The sequence below is a fragment of the Rhinopithecus bieti genome, unplaced genomic scaffold (genome assembly GCF_001698545.2).
Source record: "Rhinopithecus bieti isolate Rb0 unplaced genomic scaffold, ASM169854v2 scaffold_9690, whole genome shotgun sequence".
NCBI lineage: Eukaryota > Metazoa > Chordata > Mammalia > Primates > Cercopithecidae > Rhinopithecus > Rhinopithecus bieti.
The window spans coordinates 1,620,645-1,636,336 of NW_016806622.1; the positions used below are offsets into that span (position 1 = coordinate 1,620,645).

The 15,692-nt window shown below is 35.8% G+C and overlaps 1 protein-coding gene across 1 annotated transcript in view; it reads left to right on the forward strand.

Annotated features, from left to right (window-relative positions):
• Positions 1-15,692, forward strand: part of SLC9B1 (solute carrier family 9 member B1) — a 131,421-nt gene that overhangs the window by 76,883 nt on the left and 38,846 nt on the right. The window contains exons 4-6 of the mRNA XM_017877079.1: positions 455-625; positions 3,097-3,239; positions 4,574-4,701. Coding sequence (XP_017732568.1) covers positions 455-625; positions 3,097-3,239; positions 4,574-4,701 — 442 coding nt within the window. The remainder of the gene's footprint in view (positions 1-454; positions 626-3,096; positions 3,240-4,573; positions 4,702-15,692) is intronic.

Below are 15,692 nucleotides of genomic sequence, written 5' to 3' on the forward strand. Positions count from 1 at the left end.
CGAGGTCAGGAGATTGAGACCATCCTGGCGAACACAGTGAAACTCCGTCTCTACTAAAAAATACAAAAAACTAGCCGGGCGAGGTGGCTGGCGCTTGTAGTCCCAGCTACTCGGGAGGCTGAGGCAGGAGAATGGCGTAAACCCGGGAGGCGGAGCTTGCAGTGAGCTGAGATCCGGCCACTGTACTCCAGCCTGGGCGGCAGAGCGAGACTCCGTCTCAAAAAAAAAAAAAAACAAAAAAACAAAAAAACAAAAAACCTATCTCATAAATTGACAGGTTATTTGGAATACATGTTAAGCAGATATCTCTTTCACCAAACTAGGAAGCAACATTGATCTATACCATGTATAATTTTATAGAACTGGTTATTAGTATATATGATAAAAGAGAATTGATCCTTTGTATACATCTATGTGTATGTAGATATATAGCTGTACTTTTTTTGTATTTCAGGAGTTATACTCTTTGTGATATGGTGTACGACCTGGTCAGTCTTAGGCTCTGAAGCTCTCCCTGGTGGAAATTTATTTGGATTGTTAATTATTTTTTATAGTGCCATTATTGGGGGAAAGATTTTACAACTCATTAGAATACCTTTAGTGCCTCCACTTCCACCTCTTCTTGGTAAGTATATAATTAGCTCTCTTTTCTTTATTATCGACTATATGCAAATTTTGAATATTTTCTTGTTGAATTAGATATAATTCAGAAACATTTCGATGTAGTGTGTTTTATATAGTTTCTTCATATATGTGTTTACTGTATGCGTGTGTGTGTACAGCTCCTTTATAGATGTATTTGTTTTTCTCTCTGTCTACGTATATACACACACAAGTTTTATCCAAAATTTATTTTTAAAATAAATTTAATATCCTCAGTATATTATTCCATTGCTTTATTGTTTTATAGAATATTTAAAAATCTTAGATTCATGGGGTACATGTGCAGATTTGATACATGGATATATTGCATAATGGTGAGGTTTGGGCTCTAGTGAACCCATCACCAAATAGGGAATACTATACCCAATAGGTAATTTTTCAACCTTAACCCTCCAACCCTCTCTCCTTTTGGACTCCCCAGTGTCTATTATTTCCATCTTTATGTCCATATGTACCCATTGTTTAGCTCCCACATGTTAAGTGAGAACACGCGGTATTTGATTTTTCTGTTTTTGAGTTATTTCACTTAGGATAATGATGTTCAGCTCTATCAATGTTGCTGCAAAGGACATGATGTCATTCTTTTTTATGACTGCATAGTATTCCATGGTGTATATGTACCACATTTTCTTTATTTAGTCATTTAAGTTGATTCCATGTCTTTTTATTGTGAATAGTGCTACAATGAACATATGTGTGTATGTGTCTTTGCAGAAGAATGATTCACACATTGAACCATCCTTGTATTTCTGGAGTAAAACCCACTTAACTGCATTATCTTTTTGATGTACTATTGAATTCATTTTGCTAGTTGAGAATTTTTGCATCTACGTTCATCAGCAATATTGGCCAGTAGTGTGGTGTGTGTGTGTGTGTGTGTGTGTGTGTGTGTGTGTGTGTAGCTTTGCCTAATTTGGGTATAATTGTGATACTAGAGTCATAGAATGTGTTAGGGAGGAATCCCTCCTTGATTTTTTGGACTAAGTCTCAGTCACCTGTGACCCTGAACTCTAGAATAAGTGGATTTTACAATGAATACATGAATGAATACAAATTATTATAAAACAGAATTTTGTTAAGTATATGATAACCATACAAATGCATGACAATAAACAATGTGATATGAAAGCTCTCAGCCAGCCTACTATATTTGTGATTGTTTTTGAACTGCATAGTGGGAGGAGGTGCTCCTTACAATTTTCACTTTGTAACCGTTTATACTTTGATTTTAACCATCACCACTATAACCATCATCACTTGTGGATTCACCAAAAATTAGGTAAATAATTATCTTATTTGTTTTTATAAAACTCTAAGATGTATGTAGAGCTCACATTTCTTTCATTGTTTAATACTAGAAGTGTTTTGGATCTTTATTTAGAAGTGATGTTTTGGTGATGTTTTGTGACCAAAAATATACTATAGGAAATTGACTCTTGTTTATATCATTTAGCCTATGCTAAAATTGGTTTTGTTACATACCATTTTACTCAAAGTTGCCATTTCCAATAACCTATAGATGATGTTAAGTGAGAACTTACTGTATTCAAATTGATCTAAATATTCAGTACAGTGGACCAGGCACGGTGACTCATGCCCATAATCCCAGCAATTTGGGAGGCCAAGGCAGGAGGATCGCCTGAGCCCAGGAGTTCAAAACCAGCCTGGGCAACATAGCAGACCTCGTCTTTATAAAATATTAAAAATTTTTCTGGGTCTCAGCTACTCAGGAGGCTAAGGCAAGAGGATCGCTTGAGCTCAGGAGGTTAAGCCTACAGTGAGCCATGTTTGCATCACTGCACTCAGCTTGGACAACAGAATGACACCCTGTCCCAAAAAAATAAATATATATTCAGTACATTGTCAGCAGAGATAATCTCTACATCTTATCTCTGCTGTCGCTTCTGTATCCACAATTTTCTTGCAGTACCTTCTAAGTATTTATTGAATCATTTTCCTCCTTTCCAAACTTTCTCTTTTGCTCTAGCTTAGGCTATTTGTTTCCAACTTTTGCGTGGACTGTGGCAGAGCCTTCAAATTGGTCTCTGTCTTCAGTTTTATCCCTAATTCACCAAGACCCTCACATAAAAAAACGCCAGACTCATAGTGTTACTTTCTGCCTAAAACCTTCCTGTGGTGCCTTACTTTGCGAAAGTTGGGGAGACGTTTTATGATCTGGCCTACCAAGCTCCTTCTCCTCCCTCCTTTCCTTGCCATGTATGTTCCAGCAACACTAAATTACTTGTTGAACCCCATTTAGATGTATTGTTTCTTATTGCCATGCCTTTATTCATGCTGCCTTCTCTACTTGCTTGTAACCTGCACTTTACCAAGATAATGAGAGACATAGTACATTAGAAAAGAAAGTAAACATTTCTGTTTTCTTTCTCAGAAAAATGAACTGTCATTTATCTTTATTTTCTTTCTTTTAAGGGATGTTACTGGCTGGTTTTACGATTAGGAATGTTCCATTCATCAGTAAACATGTCCATGTTCATAACACATGGTCTTCAATTTTAAGAAGCACTGCCCTTACCGTTATTCTAATACGAGCTGGGCTTGGACTCGATCCACAGGTAGATTTACAATTACAAATTGAGTAAGGTTATTTCAAATATTGGAGGATGGTGAGAAACAAAAGAAGCAAAAATTTTATTTACCTGTTCCAAGTGGAGTCTGTAAACAAACTTAAGATAAAGAAAAAAAGACCGGGCACGGTGACTCACGCCTGTAATCTACAAAAATTAGTCAGGTGTGGTGGCATGCACCTGTAATCCCAGCTACTAGGGAGGCTGAGGCAAGGGAATTGCTTGAAACTGAGCGACAGAGGTTGCAGTGAGCCAAGATAGTGCCACTGCACTCCAGCCTGGGGGACAGAGCAAGACTCCGTCTCAAAAAACAAAACAAAACAGACAAAAAAACAAACAAAAAAAAAAGAAGAAAAAAAGACTGTGTAGAAATATTGGCACCTTAATTTCTATTAACTAGCCATCATTATCACTGATATGAACGGAACTGACTGTGTTGTAAAGTCTTTATTAGCGATCACCTGTAATCATTTGCACAGAGATAAATGTCTCTTATGTAGCACCTATATTATTTGGGAGGCTCTTCTATGGAGAACTGTGTACTCTTCAGTTAACATAGGATAAGAAAAGCCTTATAAAAGTCTTTTTCTTTTTTTAGGGAGATTAAGGATTTCAGTAACTTTTTTATGACATTTTCTCCACAGGATTATGTTCCTCATTATCTCTGCATTATTGTAAAATCTAACCTTTTAAAGCATTTCTTTAAATATTACAATCTAGGGATCATAAATACCATCTTTAAGATGACTATTCATAAATATGACAGCTACTCAAATAAATGTGGCAAATGTGGTTTAATAGAAATAGCTCAAGAGCATAAATAATTATAGCCAATGAGACTATATTCTCCAGTTGAAAGTATGAACCAAGGAGAAAATTGAAAAGTTCTCCCTTTTAAAATGAAGTATGCAGTTTTTAAGTTATTTTCTTTGGCATGTTGGCATTCTATTTATAATTATTAAGTTAATCAAACAGTTCACATCAAAAAATTAACTAATGGGAAAACACTAATAGGACACTATTTATACTATTTATTAGGAAAGTTCAGGAAGGTAGCAATAGCTATTTAATCACAGTAAAATTGATCTTTTAATAATTAAAATGCAATAATATTTTATAAAAGATGAAATTGTTTATAATCCAACCTATGATGACATATAAAATGTAGTAGAGTTCCAAGTCCAGTGGGACAATCTGTTGAAATGAGATTTTGTTTAGTGAAAGCTTCTTATGAAAAAAGACTTTATAGTTCAATATTTGTTTAAATAATTTTCTTTTTGGCCATTGTAAATGTACCTAAGTGTGACTGTTTTGTATTTCAGGCTTTGAGGCAATTGAAGGTGGTTTGTTTCAGATTGGCTGTAGGTCCATGCCTTATGGAAGCTAGTGCAGCTGCTGTTTTTTCCCACTTCATTATGAAATTTCCCTGGCAATGGGCATTTCTATTAGGGTAATTTCTTTCTCATTTTTTCTTATGAAAATATTCAATTAAGGATGCTTGGTTAAAACTGTTAAAATACTCAGAATGTTGTATAGAAAAGCTCTATTAAAATTCTTTTCACAGTGTTGGAAACCTTGGAAAACAGTTGATTAAAAGCAGAGCCATGTCCCAAATTGTATGAAATTTTTAACAAACATTCATAGCCCCAAATGTTTATCATCAAGAAAATTCACATGATCAATTTATTCCTTTTCATCTGTATTATAACATATCTGTATGTTTTAATCTATCTAATGGCCTCTTCCTCATAGCTATATGTAAATACAGTTGCACATTTTATACATATGTATGTGTGTATGTATAATTTGAGAAACATTTTATATAGACATAGGTTTATAAATATAAACTCTCACATTTTAAAGAAAGCAAGCAAACAAACAAAAACTCTTGCCGTATATCCAATGCCCCGTCCATCTTTATCTACCATCCATTTGCCTTATGTTTGTTTGAATTCCTCAAAATAAGTCTGTAACTACTGTCTCTAGATCCTAACTCCTTTTCATTTCTTAAATCATCAACTTTTGTCTCTGCTTATCCATTCCAATGACATTCATAGCAAAGTTCATCCATTATATAGTTACTACAAAATCCAGTGAATTTTTAAATTAATGTTTATGATAAAATACCCAAATGCACTTTTATTTTAAAATTAGAACTTTATAAATAAAGGAGGAATGACCTTTGACTATGCCTTCAAATCATAATGCCCATAACTCTACCCAAAGCGACAACTCTTAGGAGTTTTTTTCTTCTCCAATTTTTATTTTGGCTCAAGGGGTACATGAACAGGTTTGTTATATGGATAAATTGCATGTCACAGGGGTTTGGTATACAGATTATTTTGTCACCCAGGTAATAAGTATAATACCCAATAGGTAGTTTTTCTATTCTCACCCTCCTTCCACCCTCCATCCTCAAATTCACCTAGTGACGATTGTTCCCTTCTTTCTGTCCATGTGTACTCAGTGTTTAGCTCCCATTTATAAGTGAGAATATGGCGTATTTGGTTTCCCATTCCTGTGTTAATTCACTTAGGATAATGGCCTCAACTCTATCCACATTGCTCCAAAGGACATGATCTTGTACTTTCTTATGGCTGCATATTATTCTATGGTATATATGTGCCACATTTTCTTTATCCAGTTCACCATTGATAGGCATTAGGTTGATCTCATGTCAACATGAGTTGATCTCATGTTTTTTTTTTTCCAATGGTTTTTAAGGAACAGGTGATATTTGGTTACATGGAAAAGATTTTTAGTGGTAATTTCTGAGATTTTGGTGCACCCATCACCAGAGCAGTGTACACTGCACCCAAGGTGTAGTCTTTATCCCTCACGCCCCTCCTACCCTTCCCACTAAGTCCCCAAAGTCCATTGTATCATTATTATGCTTTTGCATCCTCATAGCATAACTCCCACTTGTAAGTCAGAACATACAATGTTTGGTTTTTTTCATTCCTGAATTACTTCACTTAGAGTAATAGTCTCTGATTCCTTCCAAGTTGCTGTGAATGCAATTATTTCATTCCTTTTTATGGCTGAGTAGTATTCCAGTGTGACTGAGTAGTATATATATATACACACACACCACATTTTCTTTATGCATTCATTGACTGATGGGCATTTGAGCTAGTTCTATATTTTTCGCAATTGCAAATTGTGCTGCAATAAACATGTGTGTGCAAGTGTTTTTTTCATATAATGACTTCTTTTCCTCTGGGTAGATACCCAGTAGTGTGATTGCTAGATCAAATGGTAGATCTACTTTTAATTATTCAAGAAATCTTCATACTCTTTTCCGTAGTGATTGTACTAGTTTACATTCCCCCCCAGCAGTGTAAAAGTGTTCCCTTTTTACCACATCCATGGCAACATCTATTATTTTTATTTTCTGATTGTGGCTATTCTTGGAGGAGTGAGATGGTATCACGTTGAGGTTTTGTTTGCATTTCCCTGATAATTACTGACACTGAGGATTTGTTCATGTTTCTTGGCCATTTGTGTATCTTCTTTTGGAAAGTGTCTATTCATGTCCTTAGCCTGCTTTTTGATAGGGTAATTTGTTTTTTTCTTGCTGATTTGTTTGAGTTCCTTATAGATTCTGGATATTAGTACTTTGTTGGATGCATAGTTTGTAAAGATTTTCTCCCACTCTATAGGTTGTCTTTTTTACTTCTGCTGATTATTTCTTTTGCTGTGCAGAAGCTTCTTAGTGTAATTAAGTCCCATCTATTTATCTTTGTTTTTGTTGCCTTTGCTTTTGGGTTCTTGGTCATGAAGTCTCTGCCTAAGCCAATGTCTAGAAGGGTATTTCCAAGGTTACTTTCTAGAATTTTTATAGTTTCAGGTGTTAGATTTAAGTCTTTGATCCATCTTGAGTTGATTTTTGTATAAGGTGAGAGATGAAAATCCAGTTTTATTCTTCTACATATGGCTAGCCAATTATCCCAGCACCATTTGTTGAATAGGGTGTCCTTTCCCAACTTTATATTTTTGTTTCCTTTGTTAAAGATCAGTTGGCTTAAATATTTGGTTTTATTTCTCGGTTCTCTATTCTGTTCCATTGGTCTATGTGCCTATTATTATACCAGTATTATGTTGCTTTGGTGACTGTAGCCTTACAGTATAGTTTGAAGTCAAGTAATATGATGCATCCATGTTTGTTCTTTTTGCTTAGTCTTGCTTTGGTTATGCAGGCTATTTTTGGGTTCTACATGAATTTTAGGATTGCTTTTTCTAGTTTGGGGAAGAATGATGATGTAGATTGCTTTTGGCAGTAAGGTCATTTTCACAATATTGATTCTACCTATCCATGAGCATGTGATGTGTTTCTATTTGTTTGTGTAATCTATGATTTCTTTGTGCAGTGTTTTGCAGTTTTCACTGTAGAGGTCTTTCACCTCCTTGGTTAGGTATATTCCTAAGTTCATTTGCTTAGGGTTTTTTTCTTTCTTTCTTTCTTTCTTTCTTTGTTTTGCAGCTGTTGTAAAAGGGGTTGAGATCTTGATTTAATTATCAGCTCAGTCACCATTGGTGTATACCAGTGCTACTGATTTGTGTACGTTGATTTTGTATACTGAAACTTTACTGAATTCATTTATCAGATCTAGGAGCTTTTTGGATGAGTCTTTAGGGATTTTTCATTATATGATCATATCATCACAAACAGCAACAGTTTTACTTCCTCTTTACTGATTTGGATGCCCTTTATTTATTTCTCTTGTCCGATTGCTCTGGCTAGTACTTCCAGTACTGTGTTGAATAGAAGTGGTGAAAGTGGGCATCCTTGTCTTGTTCTAGTTCTCAGGGGAATGCTTTCAACTTTTCCCCATTCAGTATAATGTTGGCTGTGGGTTTTTCATAGATGGCTTTTATGACCTTAAGGTATGTCCCTTCTATGCCAGCTTTGCTGAGGGTTTTAATCATAAAGGGATGCTGGATTTTGTCAAATGCTTTTCTGCATCTATTAAGGTGATTATGTGGTTTTTGTGTGTTTTTTATTTGTGTTAGTTTTTCTTTCTTTTTTTTTTTGTTTTTTGTTTGTTTGTTTTTTGTTTGTTTGTTTTGAGACGGAGTCTTGCTCTATTGTGCAGGCTGGAGTACAATGGCCCAATCTCAGCTCACTGCAACCTCTGCCTCCCAGGTTCAAGCAATTCTTGTGCCTCAGCCTTCCAAAGACTTGAGAGTAGCTCCCCAAGCTTGACAGCATCTATTTCTTTTTGACTTTTTAGTAATAGCCATTCTACCTCCAGTGAGAGTGTATCTCATTGTAGTTTTGTTTTGCATTTCTCTGATGATTAGTGATGTTGAATATTTTTCCATATAATTGTTGACTTCATGTTTGTCTTCTTTTGAGAAGTGTCTGGTCCTGTCCTTTGCCCATTTCATGGGGTTGTTAGGTTTTTGCTTATTGATGTTTCTAAGTTCTTTTTGGATTCTGGATATTAGACTTTTGTCGAATGAATGGTTTGCAAATATTTTCTCCTATTCCATAGGTTGTTTGTTGATGATTTCTTTTGCTGTGCAGAAGCTCTTTAGTTTAATTAGGTCACATTTGTCAATTTTTGTTTTTGTTGCAATTGCTTTTGGCATCTTTGTCATAAAGTGTTTTCCAGAATTGAAATTTCCTAGGATATGTCCAGAACAGCCTGTGTCCAGAATGGTATTTCTTAGGATGTCTTCCAGAGTTTTTATAGTTTTGGGTTTTACATTTAAGTTTTTAATCTGTGTTGAGTTGATTTTAGTAAACAGTGAAACGTATGGAGTCCAGTTTCAATTTTCTGCATATGGCTAGCCAATTATCCCAGCACAATTTCCGAGTACGGATTCCTTTCGCCATTGCTTGTTTTTGTCAAGTTTGTTGAAGAGTAGATGGCTTTGGTGTGTAGCTTTATTTCTGCATTCTGTAACCTGTTCCACTGGTCTATGTCTGTTTTTGTTCCAGTACCATGCTGTTTTGGTTACTGTAGCATTGTAGTGCAGTTCGAAGTTAGGTAGTGTGACGCTTTTGACTTTGTTCTTTTGCTTAGGATTGCTTTGGCTATTTGGGCTTTTTTTTTTTTTTTTTTTTTTTTGGCTCCAAATGAATTTTAGAATGCTTTTTTTAATCCTGTGAAAATATTGGTAGTACGATAGGAATAGCATTTACTCTGTAAATAGCCTTGGGCAGTATAGCCATTTTAACAGTATTGCTTCTTCCTATCTGTGATCATGGAACGTTTTCCTTTTGTTTGTGTTGTCTCTGATTTCTTTGAGCACTCGTTTGTAATTTTCGTTGTAGAGATATTTCACCTCACTGCTTAGCTGTATTCCAAGGTATTTTGTGGTTTTTTGTGGCTATTGTGAATGGGATTGCATTCTTGATTTGGCTCTCAGCTTGGATGTTGTTGGTGTATAGAAATGCTACAGATTTTTGTACATTTTTGTATCCTGAAATTTTGCATTCTGTAACCTGTTCCACTGGTCTATGTCTGTTTTTGTTCCAGTACCATGCTGTTTTGGTTACTGTAGCATTGTAGTGCAGTTCGAAGTTAGGTAGTGTGACGCTTTTGACTTTGTTCTTTTTGCTTAGGATTGCTTTGGCTATTTGGGCTTTTTTTTTTTTTTTCTTTTTTTGGTGTCCCAAATAATTTTTTTATAGTTTTTTTTTTTTTTTTTTTTTTTTGGCTCCAAATGAATTTTAGAATGCTTTTTTTAATCCTGTGAAAATATTGGTAGTACGATAGGAATAGCATTTACTCTGTAAATAGCCTTGGGCAGTATAGCCATTTTAACAGTATTGCTTCTTCCTATCTGTGATCATGGAACGTTTTCCTTTTGTTTGTGTTGTCTCTGATTTCTTTGAGCACTCGTTTGTAATTTTCGTTGTAGAGATATTTCACCTCACTGCTTAGCTGTATTCCAAGGTATTTTGTGGTTTTTTGTGGCTATTGTGAATGGGATTGCATTCTTGATTTGGCTCTCAGCTTGGATGTTGTTGGTGTATAGAAATGCTACAGATTTTTGTACATTTTTGTATCCTGAAATTTTGCTGAAGCTGTTTGTCAGATCTGGGAGCTCTTGAGAGGCTACTATGGGGTTTTCTCGGTATAAAAGTGTTTCATCTATGAAGAGGCATAGTTTGATTTCCATTCTTCCTACTTAGATGTCTGTGTTTCTTTCTCTTGCCTGATTGCACTGGCTAGGACATCCAGCACTATGTTGAATAGGAGTAGTGAGAGTGGGCATCCTAGTCTTGTTCCGGTTCTCAAATGGAATATTCCAGCTTTTTCCCATTCAGTATGAAGTTGTCTCTGGGTTTGTCATAAATGACTCCAATTATTTTGAGGTATTCTCCTTCAGTAACTCATTTGTTGAGGATTTATATCATGAAGAGATGTTTTTATTTTTAGTTATATTATATGATGAATCACATTTATTGATTTGTATATGTTGAACCAAACTTGCGTCCCAGGGATAAAGCTTACTTGATCATAGTGGACTAGCTTTTTGATGTGCTGCTGGATTCAGTTGGCTTGTATTTTGTTGAGGATTTTTGCATCTATGATCATCAGTGATATTGGCCTGAAATTTTCTTTTTTGTTGTGTCTCTGCCAGGTTTTCATATCTGAATGATGCTGGCCTCATAAAATGAGTTAGGGAGGGATCCCTCCTCCTCATGTTTTTTGGAATAATTTCAGTAGCATTAGTACCAGTTCTTCTTTACAATTCTGGTAGAATTTGTCTGTGAATCTGTCGGGTCCTGGGCTTGTTTGTTTGTTTGTTTGTTTTGCTCAGAGATTTTTTATTACTCATTCAGTTTCAGAACTCATTTTTGGTTTGTTCAGGATTTCAATTTCTTCCTAGTTCAATCTTGGGAGGTTGTATGTTTCCAGAAATTTACTCATTTCTTGTAGGTGTTCTACTTTGTTTGCATAAAGATGTTCGTCATAGTCTCTGAGAGTTTTTTGTATTTCTGTGTGGTTGGTGGTAATGTCCACTTTGCCATTTCTGATTGTGTTTTTTGGATCTTCTCTTTTTTTCTTTTTTCCTTTATTGGTCTAGCTAGTGACCTATCAAATTTATTTATTCTTTCAAAGAAACAACTTTTAGTTTCATTTATCTTTTGCATGGATTTTCATGACTCAATTTCATTCCATTCTGCTCTGATTTTGGTTATTTCTTTTCTTCTGCTAGCTTTGGGTTGATTTCCTCTTGTTTTCCTATTTCCTTTATGTATGATAGTAGGTTGTTAATTTAAGATCCTTCTAACTTTTCAATGTGGGCATTTAGCACTATAAACTTTTCCCTTAACACTGCTTCACCTGTATCTTAGAGAGCCTAATATGTTGTATCTTTGTTTTTATTAGTTTCAAATAATTTATTGGTTTCTGCCTTAATTTCGTTGTTTACCCAAAAGTCATTCAGGCACAGATTGTTTAATTTCCATGTAATTGCATGGTTCTGAGAGTTCTTCTTAGTGTTGACTTCTATTTTTATTGCACTGTGCAGTCCAAAAGTGTGGCTGGTATGATTTCAGGGTTTTTAAAATTTATTGAAAATAATTTTACAAACTGATAGTGTGATCAATTTTACAATATATGCCATGTACGGATGAGAGGAATATATATTCTATTGTTGTTAGGTGGAGTATTCTGTAGATAGCTGTTAGGTCCATTTAGGGTGGAGTGTTCTGTAGATGCCTGTTAGGTCCATTTAGCCAAGTGATGACTTCAGGTCTGGAATATCTTTGTTCATTTTCTGTCTCTATGATTTGTCTAGTACCATCAGTGAGATGTTGAAGTCTCCCACTATTATTCTGTGGCTATCTAAGTCTCTCTATAGGTCTCTATGAACTTGTTTTATGAATGTGAATGCTCCAGTTTTGGGCACATTTATCTTTCAGACAGTTATGTCTTCTCGTTGAATTGAACCCTTTATCATTATGTAGTGCCATTCTTTGTCTTTTTGATTGTTGTTGGTTTAAAGTCTATTTTGTCTGAATTAGAATAACAATGCTTACCCTTTTTTGTTTTGCATTTACTTGGTAGATTTTTTTCCATCCTTTTACTTTGAGCCAATGGGTATTATTGCATATGAGATGGGTCTCTTGACAACAGAATACAGTTGGGCTTTGCTTCTTTATCCAACTTGCCGCTCTGTGAGTTTTAGTGGGGCAATTAGGCTGTTTACATTTGGTTAATATTGATATTTATAGCTTTGGTTCTGTCATTATGTTGTTAGCTGGTTATTATACAGACTTGATTGTGTAGTTACTTTACAGCATCAATGGTCTATGTACTTAAATGTATTTTTGTGGTGGCCATTAACAGTCTTTCACTTCCATGCTTAGCACTTCTTTAAGGACCTCTTGTAAGGCATGTCTGGTAATAAAAGATTCCCTTAGCATTTGTTTGTCTGAAAAGGATTTTACTTCTCCTTCGCATATGAAGTTTAGTTTGGCTGGATATTAAGTTCTTGGTTGAATTTCTTTTCTTTTTTTTTTTTTTTTTTTTTTATTCAAGACAGAGTCTTGCTCTGTCACCAGGCTGGAGTGCAGTGGCACTATCTCAGCTCACTGCAACCTCCACTTCACGGGTTAAGTGATTCTCCTGCCTCAGCCTCCCAAGTAGCTGAAGCTACAGACATGCACCACAATGCCCAGCTAATTTTTGTATTTTTAGTAGAGATGGGGTTTCACCATGTCGGCCAGGATGGTCTCAATCTCTTGACCTTGTGATCTGCTCCTCTGGGTCTCCCAAAGTGCTGGGATTACAGGCATGAGCCACCACACCCAGCCAAGTTTTATTTTTTAAGAATGCTGAAGGCCGGGCACGGTGGCCCATGTCTATAATCCCAGCACTTTGAGAGGCCGAGGTGGGTGGATCACAGGGTCGGGAATTCGAGACCACCCTGGCCAATATGGTGAAACCTCGTCTCTACTAAAATTACAAAAAATTGCCGGGTGTTGTGGTGTGTGCCTGTAGTCCCAGCTACTCAGGAGACTGAGGCAGAAGAATCACTTGAATCCAGGAGGTGGAGGTTGCAGTGAGCCGAGATCACACCAGTGCGCTCCAGCCTGGGCAAGAGAGTAAGACTGCATCTCAAAAAAAAAAAAAAAGTGCTGACTATAGGCCCTCAGTTTCTTTTGGATTATAGAGTTTATTACAGTTCCACTGTTAGCCTGATGGGGTTCCCTTTGTAGGTGACCTGCCCCTTCTCTTTAGCTGCCTTTCATATTTTTTTCTTTGATGTTGACCTTGGAAAATCTGATGACTATCTGTCTTGGGGATGGTCATCTTATAAAGTATCTCACAGGGGTTCTCTGCATTTCCTTGATTTAAATGGTGACTTCTCTAGCAAGATTTGGGAAATTTTTGTGGGCAATATCCTGAAATATGTTTTCTAACTTGCTCGTTCTTTCTCCCTTTCTTTGAAGGATGCCTTGAGTCATATGTTTGGACACTTTACATAATCTCAGATTTCTCAGAGGTTTTGTTCATTCTTTTTTGTTCTTTATTTTCATCTGACTGAGTTGATTCAAAGAAGTGGTCTTTGAGATCTGAGATTCTTTCCTCAGCTTGGTCTGTTCTGCTGTTCGTACTTGTTACTGTATTATGAAATTCTTGAGGTGCATTTTTCAGCTCTATCAGTTTAGTTTGGTTCCTTCTTAAAATGCCTATTTTATCTTTCAGCTCTTATGTCTTCTTATTGGATTCCTTAGATTATTTGGATTGGATTTTGACTTTCTTCTGAATCTCAGTGATCTTTGTTTCTATCCAGATTCTGAATTCTATGTCTGTCATTTCATCCTGGTCAACAACCATTGTTGGAGAGCTAGTATGATTGCTTGAAGACAGGAAGACATTCTGGCATTTTCCATTGCCAGAGTTCTTGCACTGGAACTTTCACATCTGTGTGGGCTAAGGTTCCTCTAATGTTTTAAGTCACTGTCCTTTGGATGGAGTTTTTTCCTTTTTTATATTCTTTAATGCCCTTGAGGGTTTGACTGTGGCACAAAGTGGGTTCAGTCAAATGGCTTCATTTCTGGAAGACTTCAGGGGGCAAAGGCTCAGCACTCCTGAACTGCATGCTCTAACTTTGCAGGGCTGGTGCCATACCCACAGATTTGTTGTCTGGTCCTTCAGTGTTAAGCACATGGTGTGGTGGAAGGGCCAGTCCACTGGCAACAACACTGTGATGGGGTGTGCCAGGCAAAGTGCTTCATTGTAGTGATTGTAGCAAGGTCCCCACTCACACGTATGTGCCAGCAGCAGCAGCAGCACATAGCAGGTATGCATGTGTTGGCAGGGGTGCAGTGCCGGCAGGAGTAGGATGGGGGTGTTCTGTATACTTGCATGTGCCAGCAGGGGCAATGGTGCTGTGGGGTGCACTCATGTGCCACGGGGGACAGAGTGGCAGCATCTTCCCGAGTTTTGTGTTATCATTCTAGATCTTTAAAAATCATGTTCTGGACTTCTAACAAATGTATTTGTTAACCCAGAGAAAAAAAAAGAGTATTATTTTTGCATTTTTACTTAATCATACCCAAGAAAATTTTACTTTACAATTTGTTCTTTTCACTCAACAGTAGTCTTGAGGTTGATCCATTTCAAGATGGATATACATGTAGTTTATTCCTTTTAATTATATAAGATTACATTGTATGGCAAGAGATTTTATTTACAATGTAATAACAAAAATAGCATTTTATTTGTCTCGTTTTACATAAATATAAGTTTGTCTAGAATAGTTACCTGGGTTATATGCATTTTTAGTTTGATGTACACTGCCAAAATCCTTTCAGTATGGCCACTTTAATTTGCCCCAATATGCTCATAGCTTATGAGCATACCTGTTGTTCTTGCAAATCCTTGATATTATTAAGTTTTATAATGTTTTCCAATCTGGTAATTGAAAAACTGGCATATTTTCATTGTTTTAATTTGCATTTCTGTGATTTTTCATAAGCTTGAATATATTTTATATATGTGTTGTCCTTCGAGTTTTCCTTATCTGTCACTAGCCTGTTCATATCCTTTGTCCATTTTTCTGTTGAGTTGGTCTTCTCTTCTTTATTGATTATATCTGTTATATACGTTTGTAAGTTATATGTATTGCAAATATCACTAGATATTTAATTTTGTTTGTGGTGATTTTTTTTTCACTCTGAGAAGTGTATTTTATTATTTTCAACAGACAGAATTGCCAAAACACAACACCATTCACTTGACTTTGAAAATGAAAAGAAAAAATGGGGAGAAAAGTAGAATTGCTTTTAAAGCAGTACTTTATTGTAGTACTTTTGAAGTTGCTTTTGAAGTACTACTTTAATATAATTGAATGTATCAAAATCTCTTTTTATGTCTAATGCCTTAGTATGTATCATTCAAAAGGTCCTTTTTACCTCATGTTCACAAATTCTGCATTTTCTTTTTTTTTTTTTTTTTTTTTTTTTTT